The 16,718-nt window shown below is 42.5% G+C and overlaps 2 protein-coding genes across 5 annotated transcripts in view; both read right to left on the minus strand.

The window, feature by feature from the left end:
- adamts3 (ADAM metallopeptidase with thrombospondin type 1 motif, 3) overlaps nucleotides 1-8,439 on the minus strand; it is a 177,578-nt gene extending 169,139 nt beyond the window's left edge. Inside the window, exon 1 of the mRNA XM_080766756.1 lies at nucleotides 8,365-8,439. The gene's annotated coding sequence lies outside the window, so the exon portion shown is untranslated. The remainder of the gene's footprint in view (nucleotides 1-8,364) is intronic.
- A 1,709-nt stretch (nucleotides 8,440-10,148) lies between these two features.
- The window catches only part of smarca2 (SWI/SNF related BAF chromatin remodeling complex subunit ATPase 2), a 59,793-nt gene continuing 53,223 nt past the window's right edge, over nucleotides 10,149-16,718 (minus strand). For all 4 annotated transcript variants that reach the window (XM_080766939.1, XM_080766941.1, XM_080766938.1 and 1 more), the window contains 5 exons: nucleotides 16,142-16,247; nucleotides 15,139-15,240; nucleotides 14,826-14,964; nucleotides 13,666-13,802; nucleotides 10,149-12,102 (listed from right to left, as the gene is read on the minus strand). In XM_080766939.1, coding sequence (XP_080623065.1) covers nucleotides 12,067-12,102; nucleotides 13,666-13,802; nucleotides 14,826-14,964; nucleotides 15,139-15,240; nucleotides 16,142-16,247 — 520 coding nt within the window. In that variant the 3' untranslated portion in view covers nucleotides 10,149-12,066. The remainder of the gene's footprint in view (nucleotides 12,103-13,665; nucleotides 13,803-14,825; nucleotides 14,965-15,138; nucleotides 15,241-16,141; nucleotides 16,248-16,718) is intronic.

Below are 16,718 nucleotides of genomic sequence, written 5' to 3' on the forward strand. Positions count from 1 at the left end.
TATTCCAATACTCACAACTTGTGTCGATACAGAGTATACCGATCCGATACCAGTGAGTGAGCAATTAAAAAAATCTAGGACAGTGGGTTCCAAATTGACCCTTACAGGTCAGTAACTGAGAGTGTACAAATTTACTCAGTTATTTGGGTCCTTGAAATTAAAAAGTTTGACGACTACTGATCTAGTATTAAACAAAAATACCATTAATAATTACTTGGCAGCGCCAAGTTAGTAATTTTTTTTAATGTAAATAGTACAGTAAGAGTGTAAAACATCAGTGCAACATCAACTGAAGCTGTCAAAATACTAGATGACATAGCATCATGTGATGAATTACATACTGTAGGCTATATGGTATACTCGCCTAGCTGTTCCGATACTGGCATCGGCACCACTCTAATCACAACGGAACCAAAACACAGATTTTAAAAAAAAACAGTCAACCATGGACTTCATTGACAGAATAGCCAAAGGACCAGGACCTACAGTAATAGGTAGTGAAATGTTTAGTGAATGGAGAGTTGTGGTGCATTTCAACAGTGAATATCATGATGGATGTATAGATACAGTATAGAACACTGTCTGTATAGATAAAGTGGTGTACTTTGTAAAGAGGCATCACGAGCATGTACAGTATCAGGATGGACACAGGAGGGGAGATAAACGTTCACTTATCGACCATCAGAAATGGATCAGGATTGGTTTTGAAGTATGTACGGTAATGAGTTTGAGATTGAGAGAGAGAGAGAGAGAGAGAGAGAGAGAGAGAGAGAGAGAGAGAGATGATTGATCATCCTTTGTGAGTAGACGAGAAGGTGACCCCCAGCAAAGAAAGCAGCTCAGATATATTTTCTGTTGAGTGGAGCCATTTCCTGGACCGTGGGGGGTGGCAAACCTTCACAAGTCAGAGTTTGCAAAGCCAATCTGATCATTTATATGTGCCGTGTTGAGCCTATTGCCTTCATGCAGAGGGACAGAAAGAGATAGGGGAGAGAGGGAGGGAGGAGCATGCACACAGACAGATGTACGTTGTGCACGCTGTCTGGTTGGAGGACTGACAGATTTATTTTTAAAAGACTCCTGGTATTTTGTTGCGTCAATAACAGCAAACAGTGTCAAACAGTATCTTATTTTATCATATTTTATATCACCTTAACTTATCTGTTCAATGTGAAAAACTGATCAAATAATGTGGAACCCAAACAATTTATGCCCTATAAGCTCATATTGCAACATAGCAGATTTTTGCTATTTTTGAATTAGCCCATTAAAATTAGGAAAGCATCTGTGTCATTTTAGATTTTAGCATTGGCTATTCAAAAATAGCAGATGTACAAGCTCACATAGCATGTCACTTAGTGCCGTGCTGCGCGCTTGTACAGTACATCTGTTATTTTACATGTGCTATTTTTGGAATAATTTTGAATCACGAAATAGTCTGTAGCATCGGTCTCAGGTCATAATGGGTTAAAACCAAAATAGCGGGTGCCGGGTTTAATGTGGTTAAAAAGAAAGATTGGCTTTGTCCAGACAGGGCAGCTGTGGGGAAAATGTTGTCAGAACGGTCAACATTAAAGCCCACAGGCAACAGGCCGAGATGGTCTGCTCCTGCTTTTTAACAATCCAGCCACCTGCTGATCCCTGGCACGTTTAATCCCACTCCTCTTTCAGATGTTGAATTCCTCCAGAGCACATCAGGGCCAAAGGGTGCTGGAATGAAGACACACCAAAGAGTGAAAACTGTCCACATGCCATAGTTCATGGTCCCTCGGTCTGCCCACTATGGTGGGATAATACTTGGTGGACAAGCACTCAACCAACCGCAGTACTTAGGTCAACGTGTAGATCAGGAATGATTCAACATAAGACGAAGTTACTCAGTGAAATGCGTACTTGAGCAACAGTAGTGGAGTAAGAGCTTTTAAAATAGCGCAAGTAGAAATTAGAAAGTAAATCTTCTTTTTAATATCAATGCTTGCAAAAAACTATTTGCAATATTATATAATATCAATAGTGAAAATAGATCTATAAAGCTGACAACGCACCGTCACACGTTGTGAGCTTCATTATATTTGAAATAGCGGATCTTAAGTTAATCATATAATGGTTAATCATTATAATGTCTTTTTTCCCTTATTGGAAATGTAGTGGAGTTAAAAGTACAAATTTGTTTGAAATGTAGTGAAGTGAGAGTAATTCAGAAAGTATCAAAGATACAAATACTAAAGTAAAGTACAGATACTCGCAAAATGGTGTTACTTTGTAAGGGCCGATTCATACTCGGTTCTCTGTAGAGCCTATAATGTGACTTCATTTGAGGTTCGGGGGGGGGGGCAGCTCTTCGGTGCTACTGAAAATTTCTGACGAGCCGAAATCATTTCGGCACTACAGCGCCGAAACAGCGGTAAAATAGGAGTATGAATCGGCCCTTACCGTCCACCAATGCTGTCCACACTGAATGTTAATTTAACTCCAAGTATATATAAAAAATAAATAATTAAAATAAATTAATCTTTGAATGCAATGTGTTAATGTGTTAACAAACTCTTAAACACTTATTGTAATAAACTGAACCTGAGATAGCTCTGTACATGGAACGCTTTTTTCCATCTACACCGAATCTCTTTGCCAAAAAGCCGATCTACAAGCTTACAACGCATCACATAATGATTCATAACATGTAGTCAGTCAGTTCAGACAATAACTGATCTTCAAGCTAACAAGCTTGTTACTGTAGCTTGGGGATGTTCTCTGGTTGGAAAGGGCAAGAGCCGAGAGCTGTGAATGAGAAAACTAGAAGATAGCCAACCTACAAGAACATGAGCAATGGGTTGTGAGCTTGTAGATCAGATATTTAAGAAAACATCTGACGAATTTGGAAATATATTGAGTACTTTTACTTTGGTATTATTTTTAGGCTATATTGTGGTAATTATTTCAGTAAAAAAAATCAGTGTCAGGAGTGCTGTAGTGGAGTGGGATGTGCAGAGAGAGTTGATGGGTGAGTCTAGGAAGCTAACTTAAACCTAAGAATTGTATTTATTGGCAGAATAGTGGAAAGTTTAGATATTATTTGGCGGTCCCGTTATAATTTTCCACTGCATCGGTGGGCAACTTCAATACTTCACCATTATGATGAGGGGAAAAAAACAAGTGGGAAAAAATGCAATTCTAATGCTTTTCACCCCATTAAGCAATGGCGGATTCGGACACGCTCCGAAATACCGGTACCCGTATGACGTATGTGTGTCTCAAATAATTGACCGACACTACACTGGCGACGAGGAAAGACACAAAAGAAGTGAGACTATGTGTAGATCTCAGAGAAGTAAACAATCAAGAGAGACACCCAGTGCCAACTGTAGACAGCATACTGCAAGCAGTGCAGTAAGCAAAAATAATTGCTAAACTGGATGCTAGAAAGACTAGTGGAATTAGCATCAGAGTCAAGACACCTGACTACTTTCATCACCTACAGAGGGTGCTATACTGTTTCAGGAAGATTCCCTTTGTATTGTCATGTGCACCTGAGGCTTACCAGCCTATGGACTCAATGCTAACAGGGTTTCCTCCAACCTCCCCCGTCAAATCAAACTCAGCTTCTTCTATGCAATGGTGGAGTCTGTTCTTCTATACGGTAGATGTTACCAACAAGATTCTGTATGAGGGAATACCAAGGGTGAGCCAGAAAATAGCAGCCAGGAGAATGAGACTAGCAGGACACTGCCAAAGACATCAGGAACTGCCAGCCAGCAAATTGGTGCTGTAGGAACCAACACACGGGCATCGATCACAAGGACGTCCCATACTAACATGTACTCAAGAACGACGCAGGAGCACAAAGTACCAACGAACTGCATGGCCAGATGTATGGAGAACCGGGATGACTGGAACTGACAATGGAGGGCTCGTCTTCGGGCGAGCCCATGCCAAAAACCAAAAAGAACTGGAACAGAGACTGAGACAAGTGAGTGCTATACAGAGATGCAAAGACAGGGGTCTCACACTCACACTCAGAGACAGTGTGGGAGTGGACATCAGAGACAGAGTGGACATCAGAGACATCAGAAATCATTCACTTGAGTGAACCCTGCGAGCTGGGAAGGAAGACAATGGTGCCGGAGATTAGCTGTTCACAGACGGACATATGGGCAGACGGACGGACAGACAGGGTGCAAAACATACTCTGCCCATGCCTTCGACCTGGTGGAAACTAAAATAGCAGATCTACAAGCTGGTCGCAGCACTTTCTGAGCTTGTAGATCGGCTACTTGTATGTGCCACTTAATGGGACCAATTTTGAGGTATTTATACACTTTTCGATACTGTCATCTCCTTTACATGTCAGAGGAAATATTTACTTATTACTCCACTAGTACTAGTATTACTCAAAAAAAGTAATTTTGAATACAGGATTTTACTCTCCATGTTTCTTCATCATTAACAGGGGAAGTTTATCAAAATAAAAGTACCTCAAACTTGTAGTACTTAATGATCACAAAGTGCTGTTTCAAAACAAAGCAGCTCTCCACGGCACCTGTGGTTCCTCCCCCTGGCTCCTCATCCTGTGTTTATCAAAACACTTCACAGCCCTGTGCAGTTACAGCTCATCATGATGTCGGGTGGAAACCTTGTATGTCCAAAACCGTTTAAATAGTGAAAATAGCAGATCTACAAGCTCACGGGATTATGGCATGACATCATGCACCACTATGCACATGCAGGGAATCTGCTATAACACAGACGGTATGGGTATGAGAGAGGGGAGCAGATTTTAAAGAATGAGAGCAACACAACTCTGGACCCATTTCCTGGGTCCCGACCAAAAATGGAGGTTGGAATTAGAACCTATATGGGACAGCAGTACTTGGCAAAAGTTTACAAAAGTCTGCTGGTGATCAAAAAGCCACAGGTGTGAATCCCAGGACATGGTTGGGGAAATCTGTGTCAGGAACTGGAGTAGTAATGGATCAAAGCGAATAGTTTAGAACTGTGCGGTCGGGAAAACCATTTAAGTCAATGATGTGTGTGTGTGTGTGTGTGACAAAATCTATTATTCCTCATCTATTATCTAGTATGATTACTAATAACCACTTAAGCTCCATTTTATACTTTGTCGTACAACACAGTGTTGCACAAAAGTAGAAAAAAAAAGCCAAACTGTAGATCTGCTAATTTCGGGGGGCAAAGTTAAAAGAACAGCAAGAAAAAAAGAAAAAAAAAGAAAACATGGAAAAGGCGAAGAAACACTGAACCATGGGGGTTAAACACAGTCATGCATGTTGTTCATATTGATGCAAAACAACTGTGAGTCTGTGGTACAGACTAAATGTAGCCTATACTCATGCAGAATGCATCTCTAAAGCCACACCATGTGTTTTTACCACATCTGTGTAGTGCTACACTTTATGGTGTTGTGCCCAATTACATGTTGGCAAAACAGTCACAGCCACCAGCCACAGTGTAGGCCACACAATAAAATTCTTAAAACTAACAGGCTGCTTTCCTGCTTGTGGTTGGGTGTAAGCTTGTCAAAAATTACTGAAAAATAAGCCACTCCATGTGAAAAACATGGCTAGTGTCGAGTTAGTGTCCTTGAGCAAGACGCTGAACCCCTCATTTCTCCCGATGTGCAGAATGGTGCCTTGCGTTGTGATACTAATATTAATACCACTGCGCTGCACTGGGGACAATATGCAGTGCAGGCAGATGAAGTCTGGTTGCGGCAGGCTAGTGCCTTGCATGGTTTCCTCCGCCTTCGGTGTATGAATGGGTGAATGTACTGCGCAAGTAAAGTGCTTTGGATAAAAGCGCTGTATAAATATGTTTTCTTAACCTCTCTTTCTTTCTTTCTGTCCATTTTAATTTAAGCGTGCCTGGACTGGCCACTTGACTCTCCATCTATCCAGACACCACTCATTTTTCCCATAGAGATTTCCAAAAAATATTTATAACAATTATTTAAAGTCTAGAATGAAGCGATCCAGGATCCTGATGATTCAGGACCATAAAACTTTAGATTCTGTGACGAAAAAACCTCGAGAGTGCCATTGTGCATAATGAAGTGAAACATGCTGTAAAACACAATCATTTTGACACCAATTCCAGAATATGTAAGCTTCATTCACTGTGAAAGCATTTTCCAACATCATTCCCTAATTCAGCTCTATTCTTGACTGTCTATTTAAGATACAACTGTGGTTTTGAAAGTGAGGTCGAACTTAAGTTAATTTGGTAACCCCCTCAAGGTTCCTTGAGGGGGTTACCAAATGAACCCATTCTGTCTCAGTCCGAGTGAACTCAAACTATGGGGGTCTTTGAAATTAAAACATTTGAGAACCACTGAGATACAGTATATCAGGCCTTTCATCAGTTATTATTATACAAATAAGGGATAGGACAAATATCCTTCAAAGCATGTACACATGGTGTACAACAGTGTCAGCTTGCCCACATATTATTCTAACATCAAACAACTTCTTTCCATCGTCTTCTTCTATATAGTGGCTGGACCAACTGGGCCAGGCCAATAGATGGACTTGTCACCGACTGACTGATGAAGTTAGAGACGTTGGGTCAGAGACGAGTGCCGCCATGAGCCTCTACAATGCACGCCTGCAGTATGACAACTGACGTAGACAGAGCAGGCTTAATGTTAATACAGTAAGTAGGTGATACTGATCATCCTATACATGAGTTAATCATGTGTGAATTATGCCTTTACAACATTTAAAGGGTGATTATCAACACACAAATGGCTTAAAACATGCAGACTACTTGGCAATGCGCCTAGTAATGACTCTTCCTCAGGCAGCAATGGCAAGTGTGTGGAATCCTGTCAAGTATACAGGAAGGGGGGAATAAGGGAATAGAGCCTTATTCTGAACAAGACACTACACTGACTCTATCTTAAACAAATTGCCCACAAGTTTGCACCAGCAAATGCTACGTTTCACCTAGCCTTGTTTTCATAAATGCCAAATGTGTGGAAATGTGAGTAGGTCTGTGTATGTGCTGCACTATCCTTGTCTTTAGTGTTGCCGCTGCAGCTGACCAGGGGGCTCAGTACAAGATACAGAAGAGAGCCTTTCTCTCAATCATGCGTTAAACTGGTAGTGAACCCAGGAATCCCGAGAGGGACAACACGTTCTCCCGCTGTCTTTTAAGTTGTGCATGCGTTAGTACTGATAGGGCCCCGTTTACCGCCTTGAAAGTGGACGTGTTACAACACCAGATCAACTGGGTTTTCTAATAATAGTGAGCCATCTGGCCCTTTCACATCATCATTCATGACTCATTAGAAAGGCTTTACAGTGAAATTCCCTGAATCTGTTTGGGATTGGGCGAACCACCATTTGCCGCCCGGAGAATGTGATGATGGCGGGACCCCTAACAAAGGCTACAGAGGAATAGCAGGAATTGCATTGGCACCTGACTTTTTCCCAGCTGACATCTCTGGTGCTCAGACGAGGATTAACTTCCAATTTGCCCTTTTCTTCTCGGGCTCAAGTCTATCCAAACAGTTCGGCACATCAAAGAGCTACATAAACAGAGGGCCGATGGATGTCTTTTCTTCAACGGGAATCGGCTTAGATGAGCTCCGTTTAAAATGGCAGGAATACAAAAAGGAAAGCTGTTTTGATGTGTGGGGGAGCATGAGGGTCCAGCTGAGGGGCCTCTCTCCTGCCCTCCAGTGTTTGAGTCACACAATGCACGCAAGATGCCGCAACCCAATTGCAGGGAAAGGTATAGTGTGGAGCATTCTTTTCAGTGAACTAGCTGCCTCAAGAGACCATCCAACCGTGATTGGCCATGGTGTTTGATTAATTGGATTATTTGTCAGTGTAGAACAAGATGACATTTAAACTGGGACAGTGTCCCGGTGTGCGGGACACTAAGAGCACAAGCTTTCATTGTGTGTCATTAACTCATTGACTGACAGCCCGCACCCGCCCCGCGTTCTGCCCTTGGCAGCCTTTTTTCATTATATGTGACCAAATCTGACTGAGGGACTGCCATTGGATTCTTTTTGAATTTTAGTTTTTTCATGTCATATGAAAGCAGGGAATCATAGCTTCAAATTGACATATTGGTTGTTCAGTTTGACCTACCAGTTTTGGAGATATGGTTTATAGAGTAATGTCTTGCAGAAAACAGCGAGTTGAGAAAACAGGCTTGAAAGGTTCACTTCTGTGGACTCTAACATATTACACCTACTAGCCTATGTTTAAGCATTTATTTCATATATGTCGATTTCAGCTCTGACATTTATTTCAGACATGCTCTAGTATGTGAAGAGTCTGCCTGTGCTATTAACTCATTAAGACAAATAAATCTCCTCTGGTGAAAAGCTTTTCACCTTACCTTTTCAAGACATGCGTTTAGCGATTTTCCGTTTCCTGTGGGACTGCGACTCCGCATTGTATTTATACAAGATGGTGCCGTTTTCTGACATATGAAAGGGAAAAAAAGGCATAAAAAAGTCGTTCTTGGCAGTAGATTAGTAGTTTACCATTACATTACAGTTACATTACATTAGAGTTACAGCATCATGACATTAAGCCTGGGATGCTGATTGGAGACCACTCAAAACTCAGAAATAGGTAGCTACTAAGAGGGAGATGCATGGCATGTAATGGACGAACTGCTCTCAAAAAGTATACTGTGCTCTTTCATGTTGATGTGCCTTTTGTTAAGCCACCAAGCTATTTGGTGGAAAAAATAGCTTAAGTACTTGAAAGCTACATCATTAGTAGCCTGGAACTCACCTATGCTTTCTATGGCATAAACAGCACCCGACAGGATCCGCCGGGAGAAACTATGCGCAGCTGCAGGACATGAGACTAATGAATTAGAGCGACAGAGAGAGAGAGAAGTGTGTGTCAATTTAAGGTGCAGACGATCAGAAATCAGCAGAGAGTGAGTGATGTTTGCGCTACTCTATGCCGAATTGAAGTGGACTCAGACCCAGACTTTTTTTTCTCCCTGGAAATAAAAACTTCTGGGTTTCCGAGGCTACATCATTAGTGAATCTAGCTACAAATTACATATAAATGTATTGCTTTATTTAACATGTTCAAAAAGTAAAAAATCTGTTCATTATAAAGCAAGGACGAGAAGAGAAACCAAAAAAACATTTCTGGCTATTTTATTTTACTATGAAAAAGTTTAAACCTTAACTACATTTTAACACCAGATATCTGTTATTTCTCTCTCAAGTATGGGTTTCTATTCAAGTACTTTATAAAAAAAATACTTTTTTAATCTACCATTATGTATAACTTCAAGGCAGAATTGGGCAGCAGTCTGACTACATGATCTGAAGTACTGTACATTTGCATCACAAAATAAATAAAAACATAATAAATTATCAAGCGTTTAACAAACCAAACAAAACAATCAACAAACAGACGCTTTGTTCAAAACGGGCCAATCCTGCAAACTTTGAAAGCCAATCATAGCCAATTAGGATGGAATATGAAATATGGGACGGATCTATCTTGAGCACATGACTATAGAGATACTGTGTAACGATTTGCTGGATTTTTGGACAGAATCTGGAGTAATAAAAAAAAGGTTTTACAAAAGTCGGCCTCCTGGTGACGCTATAAAAGGCAGATGTGAAAAATGCAGGTCAAAGGTTTGTCCTTGGCCTCTAGGGAGTGTGCATGCAACGTTTCATGCAGATCGGTGCAGTTACAGGTAAAAATGTGAAAAGCTGCCTCATGGTGGCGCTATAACAGGCCGTTCTGGACAGAGGTTCATCGTTGGCATCCAGGGAGTGTGTGTGCAAAGTTTGGCATCGCCCGGGTTAACAGTGCCGGAGATTAGCTCATACTCTCTACCTTCGGCCTGGTGGAGACAAGGACAGATGGAGTGCAAAACATACTCTCTCCCCATGCCTTTGGCCTGGTGGAGACAAGGACAGACAGGGTGCAAAACATACTCTCTCGGTCTCTCCCCATGCCTTCGGCCTGGTGGAGGCACCCTGCCTGATTTAGTTGAAAACCCCTGTGCTAAGACAACGAACAGATATGTTCCAGCTACGTTTCCTGTTGTACTCTACTGTATGTCACGATAGAGAAGTAAGATGGCGTAATGCCATTTTAAGGAAGGTAAGTTTCAAGAAGAAGAAACAAATCAATATGTGCTGAAAATCTGTGAGATTTTATTTGCTCTGGGCTATGCGATACAACCACAAAGATATTGTGCAAAGAAAGCAAAGATTAAGTCACACTTATGGAAAGCTCGCTATTACAGGGTACACAAAAAAGATATGTCTGTATATTCACATACAGTATATTGCAATACGAGGACATGCCACAAACAACATATAAAACAATAGTATGGGAGTTAAAAAATAAGTAACTAAATCAATGTTCTATCTACTATATCTATGACACTGTCAAATCACCTTCAATTTGTTCCTAAAAAATATAATACTGTTTTCTTTTCGAAATGTGAAGTTGTCCTTGCACTGCTGTCAATGTGCTGTGAGGAAACAAAATCTCAAATAACTGGCTAGGTCAGCTGCAACTTTCTGCCTCTTTACCGTTTGGTATTAGCACTGCGAATGTACAGTAATACCCAATGGGAAACCTTTATATCAAAGTGGGGGTCCATGGACACCCAGGGTTCCTTGAGGAGATTCGAAAGGGACCCTTAGTTAAACTTATTGGGTCCTTGAAATTGGGTCCCTTGAAAAAATGTTTGAGAACCACTGCTATACCAAACATACAGTATGCTACAGTATGCTCACCGCTAAGCTAGAGTGGCTGGCAGCAATTAAAGAAACAAGCGTTTTTTTGTCTACTAATTTGTCGATTTAAAATCATACCACGCTCGCTCGCTGGAGAATCTGAAGAGATCAAAGCAGATGCTTCAATGGGTTTTAATCACTCTTCTACTGCATTGAGAGTTTGGGCATTTTGGGCGGGAACCCCTTTTGGTGTTAGCATTATGTTATGCTTTAGCTATTGAAAAATAGCAGATCTACAAGCTCATAGCGCGCCGCTACGAGTTTGTAGGTCTGCTATTTTTGAAAAATCAAAGAACGACTGACATAGAAACATAGCTTTTTCAGAAAACTGTCAGGATGTAGAAGACATTTTTAAAATCTGATCTCAGGTCAAAATGGGTTAACGCAAAAACCCTGTCCTGTGATACAACATCTACAGTACAACAACTTGAAAAGAATGAAGTGAAGAGTATATGAAATAACTGGATGTAACTAAAAAGAGATGCTGCCTCTAAAATGCAAGCTTATGACATTCTTTAAAAAGCAATAATACAGTAAATATATATAAAACAAAATAAAAGGATTTACCGATCAGGACAATGCCAAATTGAATTTTTTAGCTCATCAGGCACTAACAAAGACTTTGTCTTTCTGGCTGGATATTTGATATTTTTAGACAGCATTTTATCATCTGTGTAATTGGAAAGTGACAAGAAGATTAGTAATAGAGGCCCACATACAGTACAGTACATGTGCACACATCGTGTGCTATTGTAATTTAATTTAATTAATTACGTGTTTCCCGTTTCACTCTGTAGGTGCTATAAATCAAATAAATGAGCAGTTTGAAAGTTAGAAATTATTCTAGAGAAATGTCCTGGGCCATTTCTTTGTACAGTGAAATAATTATGTCGTTGATTTTCATATTCAAAGTGCAAGCAAGCCATTACAAATACAGCATTAGCTGGTATGTGTTCACTGTGTTCACAAAGGACTAAATTGACGACACAATGCTCACCAACGCTCAAATGTATATATATTTTTTTCTTCTTCTTTTTTTCTTTTCTGGTTAAAAAGGTAAAAAAATGTACTATAAAATAGACTCCTCCAAAGTGAAATATATTCAAACTGGGTTATTGCTGTAAGCACAATTTCTTTCGTTACATTATTTCAAGCCGGTGGGTGGGGGGCGGTGAAGGGCTTCTATACAAAGACACCACAGCAAGCCAAAGTGGGGGGAAAACAACCAGAGAAAGGGAGAGCATAGTAATAAAGAAGATATTTTCTTTCTTTTAATAAGTGCTATTGATTAAGTCCCACCTGCTTCCTCAATCATCGTCACTCTTACTCCTGTCTGATTGGTCCTGCAGAGACAGATAGAGGGGGGGGAGGGGGGGGGGGAGATAGAAAGGACAACAATAGCATCAGCAGGGCCAAGGGAACTAATAACTAATTAGCAACCACAAACTTCCAAGAGAGAAGGTCTGCAGGTGGAGCAGATGTCCCCAGACACCTCCACTTCTACCTTCAGAAGGTCTGCAGGTGGAGCAGATGTCCCCAGACACCTCCACTTCTACCTTCAGAAGGTCTGCAGGTGGAGCAGATGTCCCCAGGCACCTCCACTTCTACCTTCAGAAGGTCTGCAGGTGGAGCAGATGTCCCCAGGCACCTCCACTTCTACCTTCAGAAGGTCTGCAGGTGGAGCAGATGTCCCCAGACACCTCCACTTCTACCTTCAGAAGGTCTGCAGGTGGAGCAGATGTCCCCAGACACCTCCACTTCTACCTTCAGAAGGTCTGCAGGTGGAGCAGATGTCCCCAGGCACCTCCACTTCTACCTTCAGAAGGTCTGCAGGTGGAGCAGATGTCCCCAGGCACCTCCACTTCTACCTTCAGAAGGTCTGCAGGTGGAGCAGATGTCCCCAGACACCTCCACTTCTACCTTCAGAAGGTCTGCAGGTGGAGCAGATGTCCCCAGGCACCTCCACTTCTACCTTCAGAAGGTCTGCAGGTGGAGCAGATGTCCCCAGGCACCTCCACTTCTACCTTCAGAAGGTCTGCAGGTGGAGCAGATGTCCCCAGACACCTCCACTTCTACCTTCAGAAGGTCTGCAGGTGGAGCAGATGTCCCCAGGCACCTCCACTTCGACCTTCAGAAGGTCTGCAGGTGGAGCAGATGTCCCCAGACACCTCCAATTCTACCTTCAGAAGGTCTGCAGGTGGAGCAGATGTCCCCAGACACCTCCACTTCTACCTTCAGAAGGTCTGCAGGTGGAGCAGATGTCCCCAGACACCTCCACTTCTACCTTCAGAAGGTCTGCAGGTGGAGCAGATGTCCCCAGACACCTCCACTTCTACCTTCCTAACCCCCGACTGACTCCTAATCCCTTTGAATATCCTGCCCAAGCAGACAGGCTCAGTGAATATACACCAAACTGGTCCCAGTGGATGGAAGAGGGTCTTGAATAACTTAAAAGTGTGTGTGTGTGTGTGTGTGTGTGTGTGTGTGTGTGTGTGTGTGTGTGTGTGTGTGTGTGTGTGTGCGTGCGTGCGTGTGTGCGAGAGAGAGAGAGAGAGATAGATTTGTCAGTAAGGATAAAATAAAGCTTATAACACATGCTATTACGACATTGAAAATCCAAGACGATATCTACTAGTCTCCTATTACGATATCGATATAACATCAAAATATCCCAGCCGGCTAAACAGAACAATACGTTTTTGGATTAAAGTTAAAGTCTATACATATTGAATTGGCCGGCGATGACATTGCTCTGACCCTGAAAGAGGCGTGAACAACGGGGTCAATGTGACCCTGAAAGAGGCGTGAACAACGGGGTCAATGTGACCCTGAAAGAGGCGTGAACAACGGGGTCAATGTGACCCTGAAAGAGGCGTGAACAACGGGGTCAACGTGGAGCGACCTACATTGTCCTCTTGCTCGTCGTCGTCGCTGTCGTCGTCACTGACCACCGGCTTAGCCTTTCCTCGGCTCTGCCTCTTCTTGCCTTTTGCATGGCCGTGCTCGTCTTTACTCAGCTTGATCTTGACCCGTACCGACTTGGCTGCACAGGAGATATAGGGGGGGGGGGGGGGGGGGAACAGGCAGAATTTAACCCATTCTGACCTGAGATCAGATTCATACGACGTTTCCACTGGACACACACTGGTCTGATTAACCCATTCTGACCTGAGATCAGATTCTAAAAATGTCAGTCGTTCTTTGATTTTTCAAAAAATAGCAGACCTACAAGCTCGTAGCGCGCCACTCGGTGGTGCGCTACGAGCTTGTAGATCTGCTATTTTTCAATAGCTAAAGCATAACATGATGCCAACACCAAAATGGTTCCCTTTCAGAATGGGTTAAAGCCAGACTGTCCTAATTGAAATGAAAAAGGTAATTTACCACATGAACCCTAGCATCTATTGGGCGGAAACATTCGGCGAAACTATATAGATGATCTACACAAGCTCAGAACGACTTGTGAGCTTGTCGATCGGCCATTTCCATCAAAGAGATTTGGAGGGAATAAAGGAGGGGGTACACCACAGATGACTGAGGGACACCAGTCAACAAAGTATGCCTACAGTACATGTAGTGGTTTTTCTTTTCTGGTTAAAAAGGTAAAAAAATAGAGGGGGTTAGATTTTTTTAATTTTTCGACGCCATGCCTGAATGGGTTAATTAAATAGGGCTTAACTCTTTCAGCGCCACCTGGTGGTCACCAGTTTAGGCTTTGAGTGCCAATTATCCCATTATAAAGAAAGAAAGAATTTGTAATTATATTATGCATGTAATGTACATTTGTTTTGAATTCCCAAGGGAAGACGTCTTGTCGTCCGTGGCATCCGGTACATAATTGGCAATTAGACGTCTTGACGTTTATGGCTCTTAAACTGTTTTAAGTGGTCATTTCATCATCATGTATATTCATTTTGGGTCCTGGGGAGACACCATGTATCCGTTTGGTCTCGAGCTGAAAGGTTTGGGAACCCCTGATACAGAGCCTCCCAATGGGCTTTCTGACGTACACGAGGGAATGTGTGTGCGCGTGTGTATTGCGTGTGTGACTGATGTGGCATCCTACATTCAGCCTCTGACTCTTCCTCATCCTCCTCCTCCTCCTCCTCCTCCTCATCGGTGTCGTCGTCACTTTCCTCCTCCTTGGCGATCTTCTGTCTGGCGCTCTTGAACACAGACTGGAGCACAATGGAGTCCTCGTAGATCTGGAAAAACAAGCCTGATAAGCAGCAGTGTGTGGAACTGGAAACGGGGAGAATCAGAACAAAAAGGGAGATAGGCAGGACCCAGGGGGATGAAGACAGAAAGAAAGAGAGGTGAATAGACGAGAGCACACGGAGAGAGCCAGGTAAGATGAAAGCGGTTTGGTAGGTTCAGACCTGAGAGCCCTCTAGGTTGAAGGTCTGGGCGTTGTGACAGAGCAGCATCACGTCCTTCTCCACGTCTCCCACACTCCTGTACTTATGGCTCCTCACGCGTTCCTGATGACACAAATGCACGATAACAACACAGCACAGGGAGTTCCAAGCGTACTTTTATCGACTACTGGCAGCATTCCAAATGTATTGTTGTTTTTGAGTGGTGCAACCACTCCAAGGAACAGCAATGTCCGTGTTCACCTATGTGTTGGTTCACCTATGTGTTCATGAGCATGAGCAGCAGTATGACTGACTACCAGTAGGGGCGCTCTTTGCCAGAAACAGAGAGAGAGATAGTATTAGTGCTGCACTGTTGCCTGCTAATGAGAGAGAGAGAGAGAGAGAGAGAGAGGAGAGGAGGGGGGAGAGAGAGAGAGAGAGGGGTGTTGCACCACTCAGTTCACACAGGTGTGATTTTATAGTACTGGGTGATATTCAATGTATTGATATTATTGTTCCAGCATGTTTAATTACGCAACTCAACAATGTAGGCTATATGGATATAAATGTATACTGAAATCAGAACAACAGAGAGAAAGTGATTTATCCTGACTACTTCAGAGTCTGCTCTGATCACATCTGGGGGCTACAGCACACTTTCAAAACAGCTTATTTGATTTAGCCAGCAAGCCAAGGGTGGCCCGTGGCTGAGACGGAGCGTTGGATAAGAAAGGTAATTATATTAGAACCCTGTGTAGAACCCTCAAAGGAATGAACCCACGCAAAGCACCGCTGGGTGCCTGATGGCTCAGCCTTGTACTGATGGAGACACATGTGGCGTTAACACCAATATCATCAGGTGGGTGGAGTTATTCCTGACTGAATGGGTACAGCATGTCAGGGTGAATGAAGCATCATCTCTCCCTATCATGACCAACACAGGATTATTTCACCGGTATTGTTCACGCTGTACACAACACGCTGTAAAGGTGACTCGCAATTCTTTTTTGTATTATAAACCTACCTTGATCTTCTTGAAGTCCACAGGTTTCCTGATCAATTCGTAGTACTCTGGGAGCTCCTTCCTGGATGGCAGCTGGACAAAGACCTCGCTGAGTTGTCTTCCTGCGCTGTTGAACGACACATCAGGCCTCAGTGAATAACAATTGATATGCATTCATCCTTGATATGGTACACGGTTAGATATGTATTATGTAATGTACACAAGATACATTCTTAACACTCCTAAGGGTTGATTTATACTTAATAGCCGATCTACAAGCTCACAACAATCATGCAAAATGGCTATTTTTGGCGTAACCTTCCGTTTCTTTCCTTTATTTGCACGCAAAGAATGATATTTATGAAGCACTGTAAAAGTGAAAATTTGTCAAATTACTTCAATATTGAGCAATTAGGGTTTGGGGAAGAGCTTACTGCTCCCATTTAATCGTTCTTTCCCTCCTCCGAAACACAGACAATTGTGTTTGTAGACTTTGTGCAGATGCTTGGCCAAACCACATACGAACCCCTATAAAAAACCCAACATGACATCATGTCAATCTCGCATGTCAGTGACATGCGAGATTACCGGACAGACT

Source organism: Protomyctophum bolini, assembly GCF_963924005.1.
Source record: "Protomyctophum bolini genome assembly, chromosome: 6".
NCBI lineage: Eukaryota > Metazoa > Chordata > Actinopteri > Myctophiformes > Myctophidae > Protomyctophum > Protomyctophum bolini.